At 52.6% G+C, this 25,950-nt stretch overlaps 1 protein-coding gene and 2 long non-coding RNA genes across 5 annotated transcripts in view; 1 reads left to right on the forward strand and 2 right to left on the reverse strand.

Annotated features, from left to right (window-relative positions):
* The window catches only part of LOC125329516, an 8,548-nt gene extending 1,522 nt beyond the window's left edge, over positions 1-7,026 (reverse strand). The window contains exons 1-3 of one of the 2 annotated variants that reach the window (XR_007205207.1): positions 6,767-7,026; positions 5,172-5,301; positions 63-555 (exon numbers count right to left, since the gene is read on the reverse strand). This is a non-coding gene — a long non-coding RNA (uncharacterized LOC125329516). The remainder of the gene's footprint in view (positions 1-62; positions 556-5,171; positions 5,302-6,766) is intronic. The other variant, XR_007205199.1, reaches the window with a different exon arrangement.
* Positions 6,447-21,956, forward strand: HHATL (hedgehog acyltransferase like). Of its 2 annotated transcripts, none has more exons than XM_048311146.1 (12): positions 6,447-6,697; positions 8,314-8,464; positions 9,098-9,165; positions 9,490-9,603; positions 9,764-9,958; positions 11,009-11,218; positions 14,428-14,599; positions 16,013-16,157; positions 16,496-16,531; positions 17,244-17,445; positions 19,403-19,544; positions 20,779-21,956. In XM_048311146.1, exons 2-12 carry the CDS (start codon positions 8,359-8,361, stop codon positions 20,901-20,903), a joined length of 1,515 nt encoding a protein of 504 aa, XP_048167103.1. In that variant the 5' UTR covers positions 6,447-6,697; positions 8,314-8,358; the 3' UTR covers positions 20,904-21,956. The 2 variants fall into 2 exon arrangements, with proteins under 2 accessions (XP_048167103.1, XP_048167198.1); XM_048311241.1 differs by lacking the exon at positions 6,447-6,697 and adding an exon at positions 7,760-8,162.
* On the reverse strand, positions 13,451-25,941 carry LOC125329585. The gene is made up of 2 exons (XR_007205221.1): positions 25,748-25,941; positions 13,451-13,879 (listed from the first exon to the last, which is right to left on the reverse strand). It is a non-coding gene; the product is annotated as an uncharacterized LOC125329585 (long non-coding RNA).
* Positions 25,942-25,950: the final 9 nt, after the last annotated feature.

The following is a 25,950-nucleotide window of genomic DNA, read 5'->3' on the forward strand; positions in this document are numbered from 1 at the left end:
TGAACTCAGTGGAGCTTCCACTGGAAAGCTGTGCAGATCACCCCTGCAATGAATCAACCTACCTCAAATTCAGCTCATTCCATCCAAAACTTGCCATCCAGGTTATGAATTCCCTTTTTCTGGGTCTCTGCATTCATCCATCAGGCAGATCTTGTTCTCTCTGGGAAGAAATGCTACGAAATGTGGGCAGGTCTTCACTGCAGCAGTGCTGGGACTTTTGGAGCTGCTGCAAACCCTGCCAGCCCTGTCCTTCTCTCCTGCAGCACAGTGAGGACACGGAGTGCAAGCTAATCAGGCATTGCCATGCAGCCTGCCAGTGGAGAGCAGCCTTGGGGATTCCAGGCAAATGGAGAGCCAGTCATTTTTGTACAGTGCTGTTTTGTTTCTCACTTGAAAAGTCTTGGAAGCTTCTCTCTTTCTGCTTTGCTTTGTCAGCCTCTTTTTATGAGCCTGAACTTTGTCAGGCTTTAACCCCAACCAACACCACCAGTGCAAAGTGGATTTGTAGACAGGAAAATCACTGCTCCCTTCCCCAGCACGGGGATCCTGACTTCCCTGGAAAAAAGCAGAGCAGGAGTCACTCCAGATGTGTTGTCCCTGTCTTTTATCCTGCTTAGGTTCAGAAATGTCTCTCTTCAAGAAATGTCTCTTTTCCAACAGTTCCTGGAGTTCCTGATGGAGGAGCTCAGGGAGCTGGGGATAACCTCAGCACCTGGGAGTTAGCAGAGAATTAACCCTCCCTGTGCTCACGAGGCTGCTCCACTCCCCCAGCACTGCCCTGAAGCTCAGCCAAGCTCTCAGGTGCCTCTCTCACAAAAAGCAGGACCATTCATTGCCATGTTTTTCCTGCCAGTAGGAAAAAGCATCTTGCAACCCTCAATCATCTCTTGAGGAATAAATCCTGGGTTGAGAGCAAGCCACAGTTTCAGTTGCTGTTCAGCTCCATCCTGATGTCTCTGTAGAGGGGAGGGATCCTCTGACAGGGATTTTAGGGACCTGAAGGAGTGAGCAGATCCCTTGGAAAAGCTGCCTGAGCAGGGGCAGGGCTGTGGGGACTGTTCTGTGCAGTGTCTGCTAAATTCAGGCCGTAACTTGGAGCTGCAGGTTCTGATTTTGCTTACACAGGAGTGTGAATCAATAATATTTTCCCAGGAGCTGAGCAGAGGCATCTGCTGCCCTTCCTCATCCCCTGTCCCAGGGAAGCTGTGAAGATCAAACCTTTATTTAGGAAAAGGGCTCTGAGTCAGCCCCTGAAACACAGGGAAGAAACTGGGATGTCACAGAACACACATGGCTCTCCTGCAAACCTCAAGTGCCGCAACACTCATTTCTTTAAACTTGTGCTTTTTTGGGGCTGCACAGAAGCATTTTCTCCTTTTTTCTGCACCACCAGCTGCCTTGACAAAGAAAGAATCTGACCACTATTGATGCCTTAGGTTTTAACTTTTATATTTTTCGAATCCTGCACTGCCTGGTGTGTGACTCTGAAGTTCCTTGTAGCCTGTTAACCTCTGCTCTCTGTGCTGGGCAGACACAACAAAGCCTCTCTGGGCCTGCTCTGCAAGGACACCCAGACCGTCCTAGGCCCACAATGTGTAAACCAAAGAGCCTCTAAGGGGGGCAAGCTGAGGGGAATTACATCATTAACTGAAGCTTTAATTGGAGAATTAACCCTGATGTGCAAACGAACCCAACCTATAAAAGTGTGAAGAACTCATGACCTGGGGTCCACCTTGGGGTCCATCTGGGCAGTGGCCTCTGGCCCCCAGGGGTACCTTTGAAGGCCTTTCAAATAAACACCTGCCTTATTCCCTTACTCCTGTCCAGTCTCTGTTTCTAGGAGGCTCCTCAAGGCATCACTATAAACCAGTTTATTTAGGCAGCCTGTACCTGTAAGCAGCTGCTTCTCATGGAAATGTGCAATCTGTGTCCTGTCACAGACTGGGGGGGGAGCAGAATGTCCAGACCTTCTCAGTTTTCACCTTAATTTTGAAATACACTCTCCCTGCACTTCCACAGAGTGACCTGCCCTGAGTTCTGCCTGTGCTGGCTCTTGCTGCTTCCCAGTTTTCAAGGGATGAGACCAATTTTCTTGCAGCGTTTTGATAAATAAAGAAACCCTGGCAGACCTTGGGAGCAGCAGCCCCCCTGTACCCCAACCCATCACTCAGAGAATAAAATCCATGACAATATTTTTCTCTCTGCCTGCAAAATCCCCATACTTCTGGTCCTCGGCCCCAGGATCTCTCCAGCACAGTTGTGCTGCTTGAGCTGCAATATTTCTTTCAGGGACACAGCTGATATGAAATCACCACAACCCCCTGCTTCCCTTGGAACTTTCAGTGCTTTTTTCCCCTCGTAGATAAGCACCAGCCTGTTAAAATCTTGTATTTCAATTCTAATTTGAATTTCTCTGGCTCCAGCTTGCAGCCAGCCATCGCTCTGCCTCTCTTAGATAAAAGCACTGTGAGTCCCCAGCATTTCCTCACTGGGACAACCCTCATCCAGTGAAAAGTCATGTCCCAGGCAGCTTTTTGATAAGCTCTGAGTTTTTTCAGTCTCTCACTGTGGCTGATGGTGGTGACAGGCTGAAGGTGACAAGGCTGGCACGGGCTGGTGGGTATGGTTAAGGTTAATTTTGCTGCCAGTATTTAGCTGGGAGCACTCCTTGTTAGGATTTGGCCAGTTCTTAACTCCAAATATGAGTTCTCCAAACACTTGGGCTTAGCCAAAACTTGTCTCCTGCCCTGGAGCTGGGCAGAGCTCTTCCATGGAGCAGCCATAAAGTGCCTGATGGATGCATCTGATTTTAAAGTACAGCTGAACTGCTGGGAATAAGTCATCTGTGATGAATTGTCCTCCTTTCCTTTGGGCCTGCTGCCAGGAGCTTACCTGCAAGGAGCTTTCCAAAGTGGCTGTAACATGAATTAAGTTGCATTAGGGTGGTTAAATGTAGACAGTATTGACACAGGAGAGTTCTCCCTGCCCTGGGATCCACTTGGACAAGGGGCACAGGATCAGCTGGGGGGGTCAAAGCCCATCCCACTGGAATTTAGAGCCATGGATTGGGGCTGTGGGTGGCTCCCACCCTCCCTGAGGCTCCAAAGCAGGACAGGGATGGGAGGAGGAGACAGATTTCACTCCTTTATGTGGGACAAATGGGGAGGAAGCTGGTGGCAAAGGGGAACTGAGTTGGAAACTGCTTTGCTGATCCCCCCCCAGCAGCCCCAGGCAGCAGCTGCCACTGCCCTGCAAGGCACAGTGCAGGACAAAAGGGAAGAGGTTCAGCTTTAAATGGAAAAACACTCTGGCAGAGCCCCTGCGCTCTAAATTAAGCCATGACAGAGCCAAGGGAGATATTGGGTTTCTCATTTCTCCCTTCATCCTCTCCCCTCTGGGCCCAGCTCCTGAGCTGGCTGCTCCCATGGGACAGGGTGGCATCACTCAACAAATGCCACCTGAATCCCTGGGAGTCTCCACTTACAGCTCCAAAACCATCCCCAGGCAGGGGCTGAATCCCGGGCTCAGAGCAGCTCGTTGGTCAGGGAGAAGAGGGATCTGTGGGATGCAGTGTGGCAGCAAGGGATGGGGGGTCGTTCCAGGCTGTTACTGACTGGATTGGAGCATTTTTTTGGGAATGGGAGGTGATTCTGAGGAGAGGAGCTGAAGGCAGTGGGTGGGGGAGGTAGTGGGAGTCTCCTTCAGAGCCTTTTCCTGGGGTGGCTGGAGGTTTGGGACCTTTGATGGGGTCGGTGTGTGCCCAGGGGGGACGGGCAGAGCCATTCTGGGGGTGCTGAGAGGGGTCCTGGGGTGACCATCCTGGATGGATGGATGGATGGATGGATGGATGGATGGATGGATGGATGGATGGATGACACACCCCTCTGTCCTGAGCCATCCTGGTGGGGTTGGCATGTTCCCAGTGATGTTTGCATGAGGAACCCAATGGGACAACCTCAGGCAGGAAAAACAATCCACGAGATTGGGACCTATGAGAACGGAAGAGGGACTCGATAAGGACGTGGAGTGTGGGAAAAGGGGGAATGGCTTTAAACTGACAGAGAGGAGGTTTAGATGGGATATTGGGAAGGAATTCCTCCCTGTGAGGGTGGGCAGGCCCTGGCACAGGGTGCCCAGAGAAGCTGTGGCTGCCCCTGGATCCTTGGAAGTGTCCAAGGCCCGCTTGGATGGGGCTTGGAGCTCCCTGGAATAGTGGAAGGTGTTCCTGCCCATGGCAGGGGTTGGAATTAGAGGAATTTTGTCCCTTCCAACCCATTCTGGAATTCTATGACTAAATTCTTTCTCTGCTTCCCACTCAAATTTCTGTTGCAGTAGCAGGGACACAGCAGCCAGGGAGTTTGTTTGGTGTCCCCACTGACATCCCCAGTTTGTCCCAAGCCTCACTGGGACAGAGCCAAGCACCTTTCCTGGAACCCCACCACCTTTCTCAGACACTAAAGAGGAGCCTGGCCCCAAATCCTGTGCCACAACTTCCAGCAACCCCCTCAAATATTTGGAAAAATATCACTTAAAGCAGCTCAAAGCTATAAACACTGGGGCAATAAAACACAGAAATGTCCCCTGTGCTGACAAAGATGCCCTGGTCACATTAAAAATAAATCTTATTATTTTAGAAATCAGGAGCCAGGGGGGAGGCTTAAATTTTTGTAATGTCTATAAATTAAAGCTAAATTATTTTTATCACCACAGCTCCCAGACCCTCATGAAAAACTGCTGCCCGGCCCTTCACCTGTGCTGTATTTGAATCCAGCAGGATCACAGATTTCTCAGGATTTTAAAAAAAAAGTAAAGAAGGTGAAAATCTACCATCTGCCTGAAACTCTCTGGATGCCAGTGCCCAGAGGAGCAGCATGATGGGGCTGTGACAAAAAAAACCAAAAAAAAAAACCCAGGAAAAAAATGGATTTGAGGGCTGGCTTTGCTTTCTGCATGGATTGGGATGGGGAGTGAGCGGGTTTGGGAGCCAGGGGGGTGACATGGATCTGCTTTTCCTCGTTGCCTTCCTGCACCACCACAGCGAGCCCATGTCCATCTGCACCCACAGACTTCATTTTCCCTCCTGCTGAGGCTCCCTGTTTGGGAGATCGAGGAATTGTGAGGGATTGTGAGGAATTGTGTCCCGTGCTTATCTGCACCGATCCCTTAATTACCTCGCCTCTGAGCAGCCAGTCAATTACGCCGAGGTCTGGGAGCCGAGTCCCCGGGCAGGGATGGAGCTGCAGCAGCAGGATCCGGGCTGGAGCTCCGGGGCATCCAAGGGGCTGAATCCTGCCCCGGCTGCTGCAAATAAAGCGCTTCGTTAGGTGCTGGAAGTGTTGCCACACAGCCCTGGCCAGGGAGAGCGTCTCTCTGCGCACACCGGGTGAAAAATGATGCTAAAAAGCCTTTTTGTTCGCAGCCAGTGCAACAGCAAAGCTGGGCTGACCCGAGGGCTGCAGATCCTCCCTGCAGAGCCCAGAACACCGCATCTCACCCCAAATCAGACAGCCCATGGAGGGATTTAAAAAATGCGGGGCTCTCCGCCTTGTTTCTCCTCTCTGACCCCACAGGCAGCCCAGAGATGCTCAGGGAGCCGGCCCCAGGCTGAGCTGTCCCCAGATCTCACAGGGGCTCGGTGACAATGTGGGCACCGGGCACAGGCCTGACCCTGAGGCTGTGAGGATTTTCCTCTTGGCTGAGCTGTGTTTGCCCGCCCTGAAACAGCAGAGGCCACAACCCAGCCCTGCCCCTTCCCATCCCCTGCTGGGGATGCTGGAAGCCGAGAGGGAGACCCCAAAGGTGGCTTGTAGAGATCCCAGGATAACTAAGGTTGGAAAAGGATTCTGAGATCATCGAGTCCAAGCACTAACGCAGCACTGCCAAACCCACCGCTAAAACACATCCCCAAAGTGCCACATCCCCGTGGATTTTTGAACAGTTTCAGGGATGGCGATTCCACCGCTTCCCTGAACAGCCTGTTCCAGCGCCTGACAACACTTTCAATGAAGAAATTTTTAGTAATATCCAACTTAAATCTCCTCTGCCACATCTTGAGGCCGTTTCCTCTTGTCCTGACACTTCTTACCTGGGAGCAGGAGATGCTGCCACCTCCGAGCCTCACTTAGATTTAAACACTGCCCAAGATGAGTCGGAATGACACTTCCTATTGGCTCTGTGCTTCAGTTTCCCCATCCCCAGGCAATGATATCTCCCTCTGGAACAAGGTGATGGCGGTACCCCCTCCCTCGCAGGGCTAAAAGTGGGGACCCGAACCCCCCCCTGGAAGGAGCCAGTCCCTCCCTGGTGCTGCCGTGCCCCGGGGCTCCCCGGGCCGGCTCCCCTGGCTCGGGGTGAGCTTTGGCAGCCAGCACGGGCCCTCTCAGCAGCTGCCGTGACAGACAGCTCCCGAGCCACCCCCCTCTGCAGTGCTGCTCTAAAATAAAAATACCTCCCGCCTGCTCCGCTCCACTCCCAGCCAAACTTCCTCCAGGGGCAAGGTGGGGGACGGCAGCCCAAAAATACACCCGCTCCCCCCGCCCCAAACCGGGCTGAGAGATGCTGAAGGGCAAGTCAGCGGCCCCCTCAAACCCTCTGTAGTGTCCCCCTGTCCCTTTTCCCCCTCCTGCCCCCCCGTCGCGGTGCCGGACGCTGGATCCCCGACCCTCGCCCGCCTCCCCCCGCGGCCCCGGGGCTCAAGGTCAGTAGCGGGGAGCGATGCGGGGCTTGGGGGGGCCACGCTGCGGGTGGTGACACGCTGCTCCCGCACCTCCAGCGCTTTCTGTCACCTCTGCCTGCCCCCACTGCCCGGCCGGGGTCCAGGGAGGGGAACGGGGCGAGGAGGATGGTGAGGATGATGAGGATGCTGCTGTCCAGCGGCCGCTCGGAGCTGCGGGGGGCTGTGCCGGGACCCCCCCCGAGCCTCACTCGGCAGCCCGGGAGCGATCAGGAGTTAAAATCGTCCGAGGAGTCCCCGCCAGCCGCCTCGCCCCCACGGGGTCGGTCCCCGCCGGCTCCTTTGCGGGGTGGCCTCGCCCGCTCCCCAACAAAAAAAAAAAAAAAAAAAAAAAGGAAGCTTTGAAAAGCGTGGGAATTAGGAAGAAAAGCTTTTTAAAGGCAGCTCCGTGTGTGCCCTCCCGCCGCAGGGGCACCGCAGCGCGGTGGCAGCGCCCGTCCGCAGCGGCCCCGCACCGGGAGTGACCGCGGGGCGACCCCCGAAATTCTCCCCGGGGTGAGCCCAAAATTCCCCCCGGCAAACGCGTTTGGTCCACGCCGAGGGGAGATGGGGTCACCCCGCATCGCTGCTAAGGACTCCCTTGCCCCGCTTAAAAACCTCGGCGACCAAAAAAAAATAAACGTTTGAAATTAAACCAATAATTTTAATATGATTTTAATTGTTCTATGGAATTATTTGAATAACCGCAGAAGCTTTGCGACGCGGATGCCAAAGCTGAGGGTGACCGAGGCTCCTTTTACGCCTTAATCCCTTCAGCGCTCTCAGGGATGGTGGCGGGTGGGGGGTGGCAGCGCCGGGGGAGGGTGTCCCTGTCCCTGTCCCTGTCCCCCCGCATCCCGCATCCCGCATCCCGCCTGCTCCAGCCCTGAGCCGTGTTCTGGCAGCTGCCGGACAGGCAGTGAGGAGGCTGCGGAGCTGTAAGGCACGTCTCGCCGAGGTTAATTAGCCTCGGCAGGAGTAATTAGCCCAGGGCTAATTGCAGGGCTGGGTGTCGCCATCCCCCGAGCGCTGCGGATGCCGCCGGGGGGCTCGGCCGTGTCTGCGGGGTCCTAAAGGCTCCCGGCCGGGACAAATTAGGGACCACGGGGCTTTGGGAGCCCCCCAAGAGCCGGAGGTTGGGCAAATGCTCAGCAGAAGGTGAGGCAGCCCAGGGCAGAGGAGGTGGGGAAACCCATCGCGTCCCCTCCGCCAGTGGTGTCCCCGTGCTCTATCCTGGATCCCACTAGGAATTAGAGGTGGGGACACCAGAGACACACCGGAGGAACCCCATCCTGGACAGCTGGCATCCTGGAGCAGCTCTGAACATGGCGATAGATGGGAAGAGCCCCTCATCAGGAGCACCTGGCTGAGCTGCCCCAAATCCTGGCTCCCGGGTGGGGTTTGCGGGAACCTCTTCGCACCTGAGTTGTGCCCCGGGGCTCAGCCCCAGGTGTGACCCTCTTCTCCTTCCCTTCAGCCTCCAGGGAAGCCCACAAAGCAGAGCTGGGGAGGAGCAGCAGGAATTCAGGGTGTTTGAAGAGTATGAGGGCAGGTGAGCTCTCACTCCTGGTTTTCCTCCCTCTCCTCTCTCCCTTTCCCAGGTCTGGATCCCTCCCTCGTGCCGGCCGGGGCTGTGACCTCCCACCATGGGGGTTAAAGCGATGCTCCCTAGCTACGAGCTGGGGTTTTATGCTCTCGTGGTGAGCTGTGCTGTGGTCTACAGCGGCAGCGGGATCTTCGAGGCATCCAGAGGTAACGCTCCCATCACATCCCCGGGAGGGAGGATGGGTGTAAGGTGCCTGCTTTTACAGCTGTTGATACCAGCAGCAGATCTCTGGCTTTGATTGTTGCAGAGAACAGCTTGGAAATCCTTTTTAAAGGGATTTTTGCCTTATTGCTTTCTTGTCCCTACTTCCAACTGCTCAGGGCAAGAGGCTGTGGGATGTCACAGGTCTCCAGGCAGTGCCAAAACAGGCAACCAGCACCCTGCCTACACAGGGCTAATTCCCTTTTGTGTTTGTTTTTTTCTTGGGGGTTTTGTGTTTGTTTTGGTTTGGGATTTTTTTTTTTTGTTTGGGGGTTTTTTTATTTGTTTTTGACCTTTTGGGGAGTGTGTGTTTGTTTGTTTTTCGTTTGGAAGCCCACAAACCTGAAAATTTCATGTGATCAGGGATGTGTAGTGAGAAAAAGGCTTTGCTGAAAATTCCTGCAGAAACCTGTGGCCACTGACTATTTTGGTTGTCCATGGCAATCAGGCACTTTTGGGATGGGGCATTTGAGCCCTGCTAGCTCATTATCACAACGAGGAAGGTTCCCTGCCTGGCTTGAACATGGATCCCGTTTCCCAGAGCTGTTTCTCTCCCTGTAACTCTGGTTCTTTTGCAGACAGCATGAACAGAAAGGCCTTTCGGGATGGCATAAAGCCAGGCTGGCACTACTTCGGCAGAAAGATGGTGAGTGAGGAAGGGCTCAGGCTTTTCTAGCTACAGACAGCCTGGTCAGTGGAGACAGAGAGCTGGATTTCTGCTGCTGACACACTTTTGCAAAGTCCATGTAACTCGTATTTTTCTCCCTAAATTAGTGGGGGAAACACCAGCCCTGCAGGGCTGTGGATGCTCTGCTTTGTGTACGCCGGGATGAGCAACCTCTGCACGCCCCTCCGGGGTTTTATGTCCCAGCTAAAGTGCTCGGGAATCCTTGGGTGGAAAATGGGCAGAAAAGGCTTTAAAAGTTGTGGGGCTGGAGGCAGTTTAAAGTGCCTGGTGCTGCTCCTGCAGGACGTGGCCGATTTCGAGTGGGTGATGTGGTTCACCTCGTTCAGGAATGTCATCATCTTCGCCCTCTCGGGACACGTCCTCTTCGGCAAGGTCTGCTCCATGACTGTGCCACAGGTGAGCCAGGGATGTGGTGGCATGGATTTGAGAGCACCAGGGGTGGCCTGGCATCTGTGGAAGAGGTTTTGGGGGATGCTCTGGGATGGGGGGATGTTCTGGGCTAGGGGGAGCAGGGTTAGGGCTTTCACCCTGCTGACCACGGCCGCTCTCTCCCCAGCACCGGGCTGTGATGTACATGATCTACGGGGTCCTGGCCGTGCTGGGCAGCATGGGGCCAGTCTACCTGATGATCATCCTGTCCCACTGCCTGGTCCTCTACTCGGTGGCGCTGGCCAAGCAGAAGTGGCTCTGCTACGTGGCCGGGCTCTGCTGCCTTGCCTCCTTCAAGGTGGAGCCGTTCGGCTCGTGGCAGGTGGGTGCTGTCCTGGCTATGTGTCCGCCTCTTTTCCAGGCCATCTGGTGTCCATCTCCTTGGGTTTATCCCCAGGGAGGGCTCCAGGGGCAGCCCTAGACCCTGGTCATTTCTCCTGGCTGCATCAGAGCTCCCACAGTGTGTGAGAGGGAGGGGACTGTTGAGGCGCCGAGTTTGGGAATAAATCCCACAGCGATTATGCCATGTTTTGGTGGCTTCATGTTGTTCCAGTACAAAGGGCATCTGGGTCCTTCTTGCTGCCCAGGCAACAACTTGTCAGCCTGTGGCTGCCCTGTGGCTCAGTTTCCCCAGTAGTAACACGCAGCTGGGATGGATTCAGCAATGCCCATGTTTTAGGTCACAGCCTAGTTAAGATTTTCTCTCACTGCTGGGTGGAGAAAAGCCCGGGAAGGACCTTATTAAAATATTCAGTCTCTGAGCAGGACAATGCTGCCTCTCCCTGCCACCATAGATGTGTTCCTTCTCTCTCCATCAACCATGTGCTGGCTCTGCTTTACTCCCTGGGGACACCTGTGACAGGGTGACATTGCCACCCCAGACCAAAGCCTGTGTGACCAACAGCTGCTTGGTGACACGGCCAAGAGGATCTGCCACTTCCTGACTGCTCTGAGCTGCAGGAGCCAGCTGGGAAATCGAGCCCCAGTTTCCTCTTTTCAGCTCATTAACTTCAGAGACAATTGGTGTCAGAGCATAATTAGAGGTTTTTCTTGAACTGAAAACTAAACTGACGGAGGTCAGGGTTAGATGAGATGTTAGGAAAAAATTCCTCCCTGTGAGGGTGGGGAGGCTCTGGCACAGGGTGCCCAGAGCAGCTGAGGCTGCCCCTGGATCCCTGGCAGTGTCCAAGGCCAGATTGGATGGGGTTTGGATCACCCTGGGATAGTGGGAGGTGTCCCTGCCCATGGGATGGACTTCAAGGTTCCTTCCAACTCAAACCATTTCTGCTGCCCCAGGAGTGGTGTCCCCAAAAGCGAGGGAGCACAGAAGTGACCCCACACTCCTGGTGGTAACTCTCTGTTTCTTGTCCAGAGCGGGTTTGTAACGGGAGCTTTTGACCTCCAAGATGTCCTTTTCTATGGAGGATGCACCTTCACCATCATGCGCTGCATGAGCTTTGCCCTCGAGAGCTCCAAGAAGGAAGAGGGCATCTACTCCATCTTCGACCTCCTCAAGTACAACTTCTACCTCCCATTCTTCTTCTTTGGGCCTGTCATGACGTTTGACCAGTTCCATGCCCAGGTGAGTGATCCTGAGGCCAGGCTGGAGCAGGACTTCTCCCCAGTTTTGGTTTTTTTTGGTTTAATGTCTTAAAAAAATCCATCTTTTGCCACAATGAAGGTGCAAATGGTTGTAGAACTTCTTGTGGTCACCTGTGGCTGTGCATTTTTGTGGGGAAGGGCATCAACTGATGGATTTTTAACCTTCTTTTTGGGTTTTTTTGGCCCTTTTCACTGACAATGGAGGATCTTGCTGTGATGTCCTTGCCCACTGGACATCTGCACTGCTCAGTGCCTCAGTTTCCTCATGTTGTCACCCCAGGACCTTCATGGTGAGGGCCACACGTATGGTGCCCACCCGTGGGACCTCTGCAGGCTGTGAGAGCAAGGACAGTCTCCATTTGCACCCAGCTACTTCACCCAGGGAGCAGGAGCTTCCAGGAATGGCCTGTGTGTCTTTAAACCAAGTTATTTCCCAGGAAATAAATACGATTGGGTGGAAGTTGAGTTCCAGCAATCAGGGGCTCCATGAAATACCCTGATGCTCCAAGTCTTTGCCTGTTCCATACAACCAAGGGAGCTTTTAGACGAGCAGGCTCCAAACAGCTCTGGAAAACACCAGCAGAAGCCTGGGCTGGGACTGACCTCTGGAGCTGCTCCACAGTCCAAGATCCAGGAAACCTGCAGTGCTGTGTCCCCCCTCACTCTTCCCACCTCAACCTCCTTCTACACCAAGGATCAGCCTTGGCCACCAAATCAAACTGGTGATGCTGGAAAAGGGAGGTGTTTGGTCAGCACTGATGCTGTGGAGGATTCCTACCATGTCCCTGGGTCCTTCTGCAGAAGAACAGCTACATCGAGTTTTTGGACCCAAATTGATGCCTGGGTACAAGAATGTTTTGGAAAAACATTTGTGAGTTCAGAGGAAAAACCAGCCCAGGCTGGGGGAGAGCAGCCAGAGCCTCATGGTGAGGAGGAGATCAAAGACTCACCAGCCCAGCACCTTCTCTCATGTGTGGGGCTGGTTCTGTTTGCCTAAGAAAGGCATGGGACCAGCACGAGCCACGATCCAAGCCCTGCTCCTTGCCTGCTCATCACCTGTGGAATTAACAACCTCATGGTGCCTCTTAAAAGGAACAAGTGCCCTTGGATCTTACTGGACATATTAAAAAGGATTTTTAGAGCATTTGACCCCGAAGATCATAAGGTCAGCTCTGGTGACCCCTTCAGGGATGCAGCCAGGTCCTTATAAATGAGGATGTTAAACTCCCCATGCCTCCAACACCTGAACTCCCACTGCTCCTGCAGAGCTGGATCCAGGGGGAGTTTTATTTCCTGCTCCTTTGCACAGCCCCCAGTCAGGATGTCTGAAGCCACTTAACAAGCAATTCCCCTCTCTGCTGCTTCAAACGCTCACCCCAAAGGCACAAGGATTAAGTCTCCAAACCCTTTCCCCTGCCCTGGCCTGGGGTCCTGGCTTGGCCTGGCCACCACTGCCATCTCCTGGCTACATCCCCCCTGCACTGCTGGAGCTGCGGCTGGCTGCAGAGGTGAATTCTTAATTGCCCAAGAGCAATTAGGGCAGGAGGCAGATAGAGCCCTTCCCCAGGGTGGGATGTATGGCCCAGTTAGAGATCTGATCTGTCCCTTTGGATCCTACTGGTCCTACATCCTGGTGGAGCTCTTGCATCCCTATGTGAGATGGGAACTCACCTGTACCAGGGCTTGGCCAGCCAAATTTGGGTGGAAAAGCATCTTTCTTAATGAGATCAAGGGAACAAATTCCCTTCTATAGGGTTGGGAATGTGGGGGACACAGCCCTGATCCCAAGGGGGTGGTGGCCAAGTGCTGGCACCACACACAGACTCGAGGATGAGAGGAAACAACCTCAAGTTGCACCAGGGGAGGCTTGGATCGGATATTAGGAATATTTTCTACAAGGAAATGGTTGTCAAGCATTGGAACAGGCTGCCCCAGGGATGGTGGAGTCACCATCCCTGAAGGTATTTCAAAGATGTGTGGATGTGGCACTTGGGGATGTGTTTTAGTGATGGGCTTGGCAGTGCTGGATTAATGGTTGGACTCAATGATCTGAATGGATTTTTCCAACCTCAGCCATTCTGTGATTCCATGGAAGGAGGGTTCTGTGTCCTCCCACACAGCTCCATGGCAGACCCTGTCCTCCCTCAGCTCAGGGTCCAGCGACCTCTTTGTATCCTTAAAGCACCTGGTACTTAACAGACACAAACAAAAATCTGGCAGAGGCTTTAATTCTCAGGAATCATCTGGATTTGACAACAGGGCTGGTGCAGCAGCCTGTGGATTATGCAGGGAGAGCTCCCACCTCTCTCACGGAATAAAGGGGAAGTAATAAACATAAGAGGATTTTGAATACAGCAGCAATTTTACGGCGATGTGGGGAAGCAAGGACACGGCTCTGCCCCGTGTAATCCTGAGAGCTCACTCTGGTGATGTTTATATGACAACAACCAGAGATGTGACAGCTCCTGGAGGCAAACCCCAGCCCCTGTTCATGCAAGACACAGCAGAGATGAAATCCCCATCAATCAGGTCCCACCGATTCGGGACGGCCCCTCGAGCAATTCTCCCTCTCACTGACAGCCAGATCTGCAGCAGGAGCTTCAGAGAGCATCAGTTCTCCTCCTCCTTCTCCCAGACGACCCTGGACAAAAATACAGCAGAGCTGTCAGGTTGGGATTCCAACCCTGGAATCCATCCTGGAGATGTGATGGGTGCAAGCATTTGCTCCCTCTTAGTGACCTGTGCAAGGGGCTGTCCTGAAGCCTTTTCTGAGCATGTTGCTGCAGAATGAGCATGAAACCCTGGCAGCTCCCTGGTCAGCGTGGATTTCACCGCACCTGGAGTCCTGAGTACAGCCAGACCTGTCACTGCTCTGTCTCACCACATGCCTGCTCTGCTGGAAACCCCAGAGATGGGACCAGGAGGGACATCCCTGCTGTCCTCAGCACGGGGGGTGTGGGAGGGGTGCTCTGGGTGACATATGTCCTGCTCCTTGTGGATGTGCTCACCTGAGCCAGTCCTTGGGTCTTCCTTAACCAGTGGAAATTTGGGCCACATAGACCATGGTGTGATTTCTAAAGGCGAGTGATGAATCCATTCCTACTTGGACTTGACCATCCTTCTGGATGAAGGAAAGCTGCCCATCCTGTCCCTGTCCTCAGCCCCACCCTGGTTTGTCCCTCCCTGCAGGTGAGCACCCCAGAGCTGAGGCGCAAGGACGACGAGATGAAGAGCATCCGAGTCAATGCCCTGCTCCATGCTGGGGCCATCGTGGCTGTGGACGTCTTCTTCCACTTCTTCTACATCCTTACCCTCCCTTCCGACCTGAAGTTCGTGAACCGCCTCTCGGACTGGTCCTTGGGTGAGTGGCCGTGCTCGGGCACGTTCACCCCTGTACTCAGCTCCAAAGCAGTGGTGAGTGATCCAGATCTCCATCCACCCCCCTTGAGAGGCTTTGGGAATGTCTGTGTTGGACAGGTTTGAGTAAAAACCCCTCATCCTCCCCCTGGCCACGCACAGAGCTGGGGTTGGGCAGCCCTGGAAAGGATACCTGGTGTTGGTCTGACCTTTTCACAGGGTAAATTGTTTAGTTTGGGGTTTAGGAAGCTGAGCACCAAGACATTTTTGTTGCCTTTGGACTGGAAGGGAGCTCAGCACCTCCAAAAAATCAGCAGGGCACAGCAAACCACGTGCAGAAAGGCAAAGCCTGAGTGCATGTAAGGAATGGGGTCCACAGAGCAGTCAAACACTGGAGTAGGTGCCCAGATGGGTTACAGATGATCCCAAAAGAGTCATATTCAACACTTAAATGAACAATGTCCAGAGCAACAAATCTCTATTTAAAGTTGGGTGTTCTCCAAGCAGGGCTGGACCAGAGATTTCCAGAAGGCAAATTCCCAGGATAAGTGATGGTAGCAGCACTGGCCTTTGGCTGGCAGCTGGATGGAGGATTCCAGCTGGTCAAATCCATGTCTGATGGCAGCATTTCAGACACCACCACACAGCAGAGGAAAAGCAGGGGCTGGAGGAGCCTCATATCTCTCCAGAGTGGCGTCTGGAGACCAGGATAAAATCCTAACGCAGCTGGAATGTCACTAACATTGCTTTAGGGTGTCCCAAGAGTCGTGGATGGACTGATCCCAGGTTACTCCAGAGGGAGCTGAGCTCTTCTGACTGACCACCCCTGCCTGGCCCACGGTGGGAGCATCCCTTAGTCTGGGAGCTGGATCCCACCAAGATGGGTGCATTTTAGCTCCTGTTTGCAGAGACATTTGAAGTCTTTAGTGGCTGTTCCTGCAGGGTTTGTTCCCCAGTGTCAGACACCTCTTTAAATCAGAGGTCCTGGCCCTGGCTCTGCTGTAACATCGACGTTACATCCATGGCCAGAGGGAGTCGGGGTGGGAGGAATTTTGATGGAGGTGCCAAAAAAACCTCAGAGGTCAGACCTGAGAACTGTGATAATTTCATCACAGCTTAACAAGCCTCAGAGGGAAGGAACAATGATGGAATAAATGACTGTATAAACAGAATTTCTTCACCAAGACCAATAAGCAGTTTGCTCTCAAATACCTCAAGAAGAGATTGTGCTTTGGTTCAAGCCTCTTAAAAAACTTAGTTTCAAAAGATTTGCTGGTCCAACACAGCAGTGAGTGTCTTCTTGATGTTATATTTGTTGCAATAGACTCCATGCTCCCATGGGCCATGATATCCCCAGAAATCCTGATGCATCATTCCATGCTCCTTTTCCCCCATTTGACTCCCATTTTTGCTCCAGCTGGCCTGGCCTACTCCAATTTGGTGTATGACTGGGTGAAAGCTGCTGTCATGTTTGGGGTCATCAACACCATCGCCAGACTGGACCACCTGGACCCACCCCAGCCCCCAAAATGCATCACCATGCTCTACGTCTTTGCCGAAACGTGAGTACCCCGCGAGCATGAACGGAGAGCATTTGAGAACCTGCACGAAGGAGAGGATACCTGGGCTGTCCTGGGCAGCTGGTCTGTGAGTTGGAGACCACCTGAAATTGTAGTCTAGACCTGGCCATAGCCCAGGGAAGTATTTGCTTCCAGGCAGGAAGCAAAAGATAAGGAGAGAAGTTAAACCTCATCTATAATGGCAGTGGTCCAAGGAAGGAGCATGGAGGGCTTCTGTGAGCAAGGTCCAAGTTGTGCCTTGCCAGGGATTGGGTGTTTTCTCTGTTTTAACAGATTTTTGTCATCATTGTGTGTTTTAACATGTCCTTATCCTGTTTTAGGCATTTTGACAGAGGGATTAATGACTGGCTCTGCAAGTAAGTGTCCAATCCACCACCTCTGGTCTGGTTCAGGGTCTTCCCTTCCATCCCAGAGCAGTGAAGCATCACATGCTGTTCATCCCAAAGCTGGGCTGTCCTGTCTTCTGGATAAATGCCACTATTTGCTCTGTTTAACCCCAAACCCACTGAATTTATTGCACAAAGAGCAACAGTCCCCTCCTCCAAAACTAGGAATAGAAGAGCTCTGTCCCAAAATCCCTGTAAGTCTGGTGGGTTTAGCATTCCCTCAGAGGAGGAAGAGCCAGGTTTATATTTCTCTAGGAGGAAAGGGGAATTGAGTCCTGTAGCTCCATCTTCATCTCCCTCAGCCCTTCACCTCCCTTCATCCATGAGTTCACCCCAGCAAACCTGTACTGAGGGAGGTGGCTGCTCTGCGATAAGACCCTGAGCACCAGCAAGTCTGAGAGAGCCTGCAGCTCCAGAGACCCCAAGTTCTAGCAAATTTTACCTGCCAGAGGGGGAAAGGTGGATATTTTGTCCTCAAGCATTTATAGGTTTGTAGGAACACAAGTCACAAGCGGTTGGGGCACAGCAAAAATCAGTTCATTGCAAGAATGTGTCAGCAGAACATCCTCCCTGTTTTACTGGGCTGTCCTGGACTGACCTGCCCGTGAGGAGCTTGGGAAAAGAGACTCCAGAGGGGTGTCCCAGACTACAGGGAGCACCAACCACCTTCCCTGGCCCTTAGATACGTGTATGACCACATTGGAGAGAACCACGACAACATCCTGAAGGAGCTGGTGGCCAGCATCTCCACCTTCGCCATCACCACGCTGTGGCTGGGGCCCTGCGAGGTCGTTTACATCTGGTCTCTCTTCAACTGCTTCGGCCTCAACTTCGAGCTCTGGGTGCAGAAGTTCTTCCAGCTGGGGCCCTTCGCCAGACTGGAGGTGAGGAGCTTGGCTGCAGTGGGGATGGGGAGGGGACAAGGGGGCTGGGGACGAGCTCTGGTGCTGGAAAATATCCGTGACTGGAGGGAGCTCACGCTGGTTTGTAGGAGTCAGATTTTCAGCTGAGGCTGAAGAGCAGAATCCCTGAGGATGCCATGAAGCTCCATGGCCTGGCCTCCTGCGTGGAGGCCTGAAGCTCTTTTCCTGTGGCATTTAAAGTCATGGAATCATTAAGGCTGGAAAAGACCATCAAGCCCAACTGTCAACTCAGCACCACCACCGTGTTCACCACTAAACTGCATCCCTAAGTGCCATAGCCACATGTTTTTTTGAGCATTTCCAGGGATGGTGACATCCCTGGACAATCCTTGGGATCAGCTACTGCACTGTGCAAGGGAAGCATGGTCCTGGTGCTCTGTGTCCCTTCATTTTATGCACTTTGTCACCCACCCACGGCACACTCCTTCCCCTGTGATGCTTCACAGGAAATTTAGGTTGGGGAGGAGATCCCAGAGGGGAAAAAAGAGGTCCAAGAGAAGCAGAAATGCATCTCCAATGAGGCATCAAAGTGCCAAAGATGGACACAAAATATGAGGTCTGTCCTTGGAAATACGTTTATGCACATGGGGGTAACCACTGGAATATTCCATGGGGAATGTCCGTATTCTATGATCCTGTGGGGAAGTGTTTATGTATTTCCTTACAGGAATAATTTGTTCTTCTTGTTCTACAAAGCATCTTGGCATTCTCAGTGATTTTGATCTGATTTCTTTTAAAAGCAAGTGTTTAGATGCTAGAACAAATGATTTTTAAAACACTCCAAAGCTTAGTGCCCTGTCTCTGTTTGGGACCAAGGTGTCTCAGGGACATGCTGGAAACAAAACTTAGGGAACTCCATCCTGGAAACAGTTATGTTCCTTATTTCTTTTTCCCAATCTAAAGTCTGGAGCTCCTAAACTGGGTAAATAAAGATCTATTTTTAATAAAAACCATGGAGAGCAATCCTCCTGTTTGCTCTCCTTGTTGAACTCCTAATCAGATTAAGGCTCTCAAAGGCAGTGAAATCTCCTTCCCTGCGGCACCACAATTCCCAGCACCAAGTGGCCTGGGGATTCACCGTGCTCTTTGAGGGCTGCTATAAACTCCTTCCCTGCTCCACTCACAGCAGCTGATCCTGAAGATTATGTGCCAGTGACAATTTCACTCTGCTGCTGCCATTAGTTTTGAGCTTTTTTAATTTTTTTAATTCCTAAGAAAATATTTTTACCAGGACCCAGGAGTGATTTGCACGTAGGGCTAACAATAATCCTGGAATACAACAGATTCTTCTGCCTCGAGGAGTGGCTTACCCAAGGCAAGAGGTGGAGAAAGCAGGACTCAATCATTTCATTTTAAAGGGGCTCTGAGAGAACTGGAGAGGGACTTGTGACAAGGATGTGGAGGGACCGGACAAGGAGAAATAGATTTAAACTGACAGAAGGCAGGGTTAGATGGGATCTTGGGAAGAAATCATTCCCTGTGAGGGTGGGCAGGCCCTGGCACAGGGTGCCCAGAGAAGCTGTGGCTGCCCCTGGATCCCTGGAAATGTCCAAGACCAGGCTGGACATTGGGGCTTGGAGCCACCTGGGATAGTGGGAGGTGCCCCTGTCCATGGCAGGGGTGGCACTGGATGATCCTTAAGGTCCTTTCCAACCCAAACCACTCCATGTGTCTGTGATTCTACAATTATCATGAAACTACCTAACATCTTGTCCTTACCCATGGGACACAGCCCAGGGACCCTCATTCACCACAGCAGAAGTTTTGCCTTGTTCTTATATTTCTTTGTCCCAGAGGCACTAAAGGCTGCTCTGATTTTTGCCTCTTCTCTGGAATCCCAGCTGGAGTTTCCTGGAGTTGCACTGGTCCCCCCCTTTCCTTACAGACCCTTTTCCCTCTGCTCCTCTCCTCTCCACAGGCCAAAATGTCAGGGGCCATGTCTCGGCGGATCAGGGCAGCTTTTGGGGCTGTGAACTTCTGGGCCATCGTCCTCTACAACATCCTGGCTCTCAACAGCCTGGAGTTTGCACTGCTGGTGACCAAGAGACTCCTCGTGATGGGTAAGGTGCTGCCAGCCTTCCCCACTGAGAGACCCCTGTCTTAATGGGGGGACACTGGTGCAGGAGCTGAGGACTGGGATTTTGAGTCCTTGTGGGTCCGAAGTGTCCTGGCCACTGGCTTGTGGCTGCTCCCAATGTCCTTAATTCTTATGGGAAAAGTGCAGGCAGTGGTTTCTTAGCCCCCACGCTCCTCACTGGGTGTTCTGTGGTACCAGCTGCCTTCCAGGTGTGCTTGTACAGCTCCTGGCACAGCCTGACACTGGTTTAGGCTCCCTGGAGCACTGCAAGGGTCACATTCACCTCACCAAGCAGGCCTGAGACCCTGCCTGTGAAACAGTCCCCTTGCTGGAGAAAGGGATCTACTCATCCTGCCTCATTTCCTCTGCTTCGGCAGACATTCCTGCATCATCCTGAGGGTGGCAGGTACAAATCCTCATCCTGCAGTCTGTACATTTCTAATCAGTGGGTTGTGGCACTATTTTGAAGTCTTCTTGAGCTATAAATAACCATCCTCTCTGGGATGGGGCTGGCTTAGGGAATGGATAATGTCACACTCTGGGCTCCGTGTGCCAGGAGTGCCTGCCCGCTGAGCTCGGTGGCTTTTGCGGGTTGCATTATTCATTGCAGAGGTCCTGTTTTAGCAAGAACAAACCCTGGATCCACCTCTCTGCTGTGGATACCGGATTTGTGATTGCAAACACCGTCAGACCCTTCCTAAGTGGAGGGAGAGCTTCAGGCTCTGTCACTGACGTAAGTGACAAAAATATGTATTTTCCTGGGCGGACACTGTGTCCCCACTGAGTCCAGGGCAAGGCTGGGCTTGATCCTCAGCATCAGTGGGGCCCAAAGCTTCCAGAAGGTCACAGTGTTGAGTCACAATGGACATGGGCAGGTTCAATGGGCAGAAAGTCAACCATGATGTCTGAACTTGGGGAGCAGAAGGATTTCTGGCGGTAAGAGGGGCTCAAAGCCCCTCCAGCATGTCCCCATGTTAGCTGCAATCCATGGTGGGGCTCAGGCACCAAGGTGAGCTTCATCTAAAATCAGATTCTGAGGATTTCCCTCTTCTCCCAGTGAAGCTGCAGGGCTGGATCTAGGATGAAAAACGTCATTGGCCATCGTGAGCTTGTGGGACCTCCCAAACCCACCTGAGAGGCAGCTGTGCTGGTGAAGGATTGGCATTGTTAGGCAAGCTAACAGGCCCTGGATGACTGTGTCTCCCTCCCTGCTCCAGGTTTCCCTGTCAGCACCTTGTCCATCTGGTTCATCACGTACTGCGGAGTGCAGCTGATCAAGGAGCGCGAGCGCATCCTGGCCATCGAGGAGGAGGAGAAGGGTGACAAGGCAAAGGTGGAGTAGGGGAGGCACCAGCAGGCTTGTCCCGAAGCCTTGTCCCCTTCCCAGCCACTGCTGCCAGGCCAGCCACTGGCCAGGGCTCTCCAAGCCCTCCTGGCAATCGGACTGCTGTAGCTCATCCATGTAGAAGTCACCTGGGAGGCACAGGTCACCCCCTTGCTGCAGGAAAGATTTTCCATCAGGCACAGTGGGCATTTCACAGGCTCCCCAGGCATGGCAGGATGCTGAGGCAGCTCCCAGGACATTTCTTTCATGCCAGAGCCATGCCCATGAATTTTCTGACCCTCTGACATTGTGCAGGCCCAGAGATTTCACCCCACAGCACTTGGTCCACCAGCACTGGACTCTTCTACAGCCCATGATGCCCAGAGGAGACTCTCTAGGTCCCATGGCTGGAACTTTTAGGGTCCTGCACTGCTGGATCTGAGAATGAAGTGGCCACCACAACCACCCTGCTGTGTCATGTGCCCTGGGACTCAAGCCAAACCCCACCTCTATTTCTTTATATGCCGCGGACAAAGGTCTAAGGTCACATTCCTGCCCATGGCTGGGGGACAGAACGTGCTGTAGCCAACCCTTGCTCATCTCCAGCCACCCATCCCTTTCCTCAGCTGCCTTTGGTGTGCCAAGCCCACGGCTGTAGGGCTGAGTGAGCACACAGGTAAATACAACCAAAGGAGAAAAACCCTGAATCAAGGGCAGGGACTTGGGGCTGGGTGGTGGAGGGAAAGCCATGGGAGACTCCTTGGAGAAATAGACTTTGGGAGTGTGTGAAACACGGTGCCTTGGGAGAAAGGTGGGCTTGTAACTGAAAAATAGCTCTGGCTCTCTTGCACTTTAGAGTAACTCTCAGTGGCCTTATGTCTGAGTGATGTCGGTGTTTGGTGAGGGCAGGATCCAGACCCCTTTGCAATGAGGGTCGAGACTCTTGGTGCATCCCTGTGGATGAAACGGGATGGGTTCCTAGCCAGCTTTCAGCTCTGCCAAAGTAATTCGTGAAGTCCTTGATAAATGTCACTTATTTATGTAGCCAATAAATGTTGGATAACTCTGGCACCTGCTGCTCATCCCTGCTACGCTGCTGTGCTGCAGGTGACACCCCCGGCAACGCCCGGCCACCGGAGCTGAGAGGACAAGGATCTGTTTGCAGGTCCTCACCTGCCCCCCAAAAACAGTGACACAAGGTATTTCTGACTTCAGCAGAAACCCTCCTTGGTGACATCACCAGACTGAAAGTTGGGCTGCAGCTCGATTCATACCTTTAATTTGACTCTGCTTTCATACATATGTTGAGCCTGTGGCCAGCAAACTGTCACCCATATGGGTTTGGGGTTAGAAGACGGGTTTGTTTTATTTCTGGCAGCCTGACCAACAATGCTAGGAGTCAGGGGCAGGTGTTGTGCCTTGGTGGGATCTCGTCACATCCCCTAAACCTCTCCAGATGCCAGGCACAACCCTTTTTGACACATCTATTGCTGCTGGACTTTTTGTAGGTGTTTCTTGGCACCTCCATTATTCCAAGTTTACTTTTTCCATCCAAACAGCTCTGCCACCATGTGCTTCCTGCAGGGCTAAATTCATCTCTTCCTCTCCCTGGGGGTGTCCTTGCACAGGTGGAACCACCCTGAGGTGCCAAAACCAAGGGCTCTGCGGTGGCTCAGCTCAGCTCTGCGGCTGCCTGGGAGGACAGAGTCACCTCCCAGTGTCGAAGTGGGTGACTCACATGCAAAGCCCAGTGACTCTGCACTGCCCTCCTGACTTGGATGCTCCAGGAGAGAAAATAGCCCATTCACTAAGGGTCTATATTTACCCAGCAGCTGCATCTGCTGAAGCTGCCAGAAGGAGATAATCTTAGAGACCAGCCCAGCGAGTGATTTGTCAGAGACACTTTGTGGGAGAATTTGGGCTTTGTCCTCCTTTTCCAGGAGTTGTCCCTTCAGTTTTCACTGCTCTGACAAGCCCAGGAGGTCTGGTGGGGCAGGAGCACCCTGGTGCTATCTCAACCAGCTCAGCCTTGCACAGAACACCCTCAGCATCCCTGAATGCCTCTGTAGGATGGGATTTATCCACTGCTCATCTCTCTGGAGAAGAGCATCTCATCTGCTCTGGTTGTTGCCTGCCCCTTCATAAAATTCAACCAAGAAGCCAAGAAAAGCAATTATTTATTGCAATTAAATTCCCAGTTAATAGCCCTGCACTGGGCACTTTCTTGTTCAGGCTGACATGGCTAAAATTCGTGCATTTATCCTTTTTGTTAGAACATTTTGTAGGGGAGGGAGTGATCCTGCAACACTGCATCCCTCTAGGATGTATCCATGTATCCTCACTGTCGTGGTTTAATCCCACACAGTTTCTCACTCACTCACTCCCCCTCGCCCTGCCATAAAGAGGAGAATCAGAAAGAAGAGGTGAACAGGTAAATCTGTTGAGATAAGAACAGTTTAACGTTTGAAATCAAACATAGTGATGATGATGATAATAATAATGATAAGGAGAGGAGAAAGAGTGACAGAACCCAAGAGAAAAAAGTGATGTACAACACAATTGTTCATCACCCACTGACTGGCACCCAGCCTGTCCCCAGACAGCAAGTTGGCTCCCTCCTGGGTCATTTCCACAGTTTATATACTGGGAATGATGTTCTGTGGAAGGGAATACCCCTCTGACCAGATCAGGTCAGCTCTCCTGGCCACGCTGCTTCCCAGCTTTTGGTGCAGCTCCTCACTGGCAGAGCGTGAGACATGGAAAATCCTTGACTCAGGGTGAGAATGACTCAGTAAGAGCCAAAACATGGGTGAGTTATCAACATTATCCCCATCCTGACTCAGGAAAAACACAGCACTGAAGGAGGAAAATTAGCTCTGTTCCAGACAAAACCAGGACATTCACCCTCTCCCATGTCCTGGGGGGACTATTGCCCACTTGGGAACACACTTAATGACTGGTGGAGTCCACTGGTCATTGGAAATCCCTGGCTGTGGCCCTGTCAGGTCTGGGGGACAGTGCACCCAGGCTCTTGGAAAACCAGGGCTGCTTCCCCAAGCCTTGGAGTTGCTCCAGCTGCTGAGCAAAGCCACTGATGCCCATGGAGTCCCCAGAGCAGGTTTGGGACCAGCACAGTGCCCTTTCCCTGGGTGAAACACAAACCTGGGAGATGCCAGAGACCCACCAGGTCCCAGAGCTCCTCTGGGAAGGGCTGTAGCTGCATTTTAGCAGCGGCATCTCGTGGGGTGGGGAATTAGGAAGCCAAACTCAGATGGCAGCACAACGAAAAGGAAAACAACTCAGGGCTCAAGGGCGATTAAAGGCAGAGGGCGGGGGGAAATCCTGGCTGGTGGCACAACAACACAGGATTAAAGTTGGGATGGTACAGAGCTAATGCAGAGGGAGCAGAGAGAGGAGGAGGGGGGTGTCCAGCCCCAGATGTCAGGGAGCAAAGATTCCTGAAGTTCGACCCAGTTCAAAGATCAGCACTCAGCATTTGATCCCATCACAGATGAGCAGCACAGGAGAGCTTATGATGTGAGCTCTGAAAACAGCTTGAGATTATTTCCCTGCTATATTGGTACTTCCCAGATGCTGCTGGAACCACACCAGTACAGAAGGGCTTCATACCAGTATAGGTCCCTCCCTCTTCCCACTTCTAAAACAACCACCATGGCAATTTTTATAAATACATCCGTGCCAGGGTAAGGGGTTATGTGGCTTTAAATGCACCAAGAATGGTGGCTAATATTTTTTCATAGACTTAATTAAATCGTTAATTAAATCTGTGCCATCACTGAGTGTCAGACAGCCCAGAGGGTCCACAGTAAGAGATAAAACAGACTCATGCACAAGTTTTACTCTAGGTATAAATAATTATAGCTACTCTGCTCGCCTGTGTCTGTCAAAACTAATTTGCTTCTTTGTGAGCTCCGTGGGAATAGCTGGACCTGGACTGGCCATTTCAGGGCCCATGGGACTTCCTAGGCATCCATGGGCAGGCAAGCAGGACACAAGAGCCACTGGAGAACTCAGCCACTATGGAGCATTGGCTCCAGGCCAGGCAGGTTGTCCTGCTGTGGCTCTAGACTTCGTCATGGGGGTGATGAACCAGAAGATCGGAGCAGAACACCCTCAATTTACTAGAAGGTACTTGTGTTTAGATGTCTTAATCTGTGAGCTGAAGCCCACCATTGCATTTCCTTTGCTTCTGTTCTGCCTCGGACACTCTCTCTGTCACCAGGATCTGGAAAAGATGGATTTCTTGGTGCCAAGGTGCCCAGAGACTGTGCCACTGGGACCCATTTGCAGGTATGATGGAGTCACAGAATCAGTGAGGCTGGAAAAGAGCCTTGGGATTGACTCCAGCCTATGATTGAACCAGACCATGGCACTGAGTGCCATGTCCAGTCTTTCCTTAAACACCTCCAGGGACGGTGACTCCACCACCTATTGCAGGGAAAAAGAGCCATCCCTCTCCCACAGTCCTCAAATCTCCTGCTTTAGAGAGAATTTTAAAATAACTTCCAGCACAGGTCTCATATCCCATACAGGGCTGTAATTAAACAGCTCTACCTCCATTTGCCACCCCCTTCCAGACCCCTGAAAAGTGACTCTAGAGGAGAATAAAGGACAAACCTGTGCAGCAAAGCAGCCCTGTGTGGGAGCTGGCTGGAGTTTGGGATGCCACAAAGCCCACATAAGACCCTCCCTTAGCGCATCTTTCCAGCTTTGACTTCACAGGCTATTTTTAGCACAGCTAAAGGTCCAGCACTTTCGGAGCAGCCCATTTAGCATCATCAGGAGGAAGTCCCAGCCTTGCCACCCATGACCCAAAAGGCAGATTGGGCTGTTAGACTCACCCAGAGGCCGCTTCCCAAGCCCACGGGTCGCACGCGTCCCCTGTGGTGTCACGGCGGTGAAACCTCCTGCTCCCCCCGTGGTGACTCATGAGCTGACAGACCCTTCCTGAATTACTGAGGCTGGAATTACAGCTGCTCCCCCGGCCCCCTCCCTTCCTCCTTGTCCAATGTGTCATATTAAAGGGTGATCGGCTTACACATGC

The sequence above is a fragment of the Corvus hawaiiensis genome, chromosome 1 (genome assembly GCF_020740725.1).
Source record: "Corvus hawaiiensis isolate bCorHaw1 chromosome 1, bCorHaw1.pri.cur, whole genome shotgun sequence".
Lineage (NCBI taxonomy): Eukaryota > Metazoa > Chordata > Aves > Passeriformes > Corvidae > Corvus > Corvus hawaiiensis.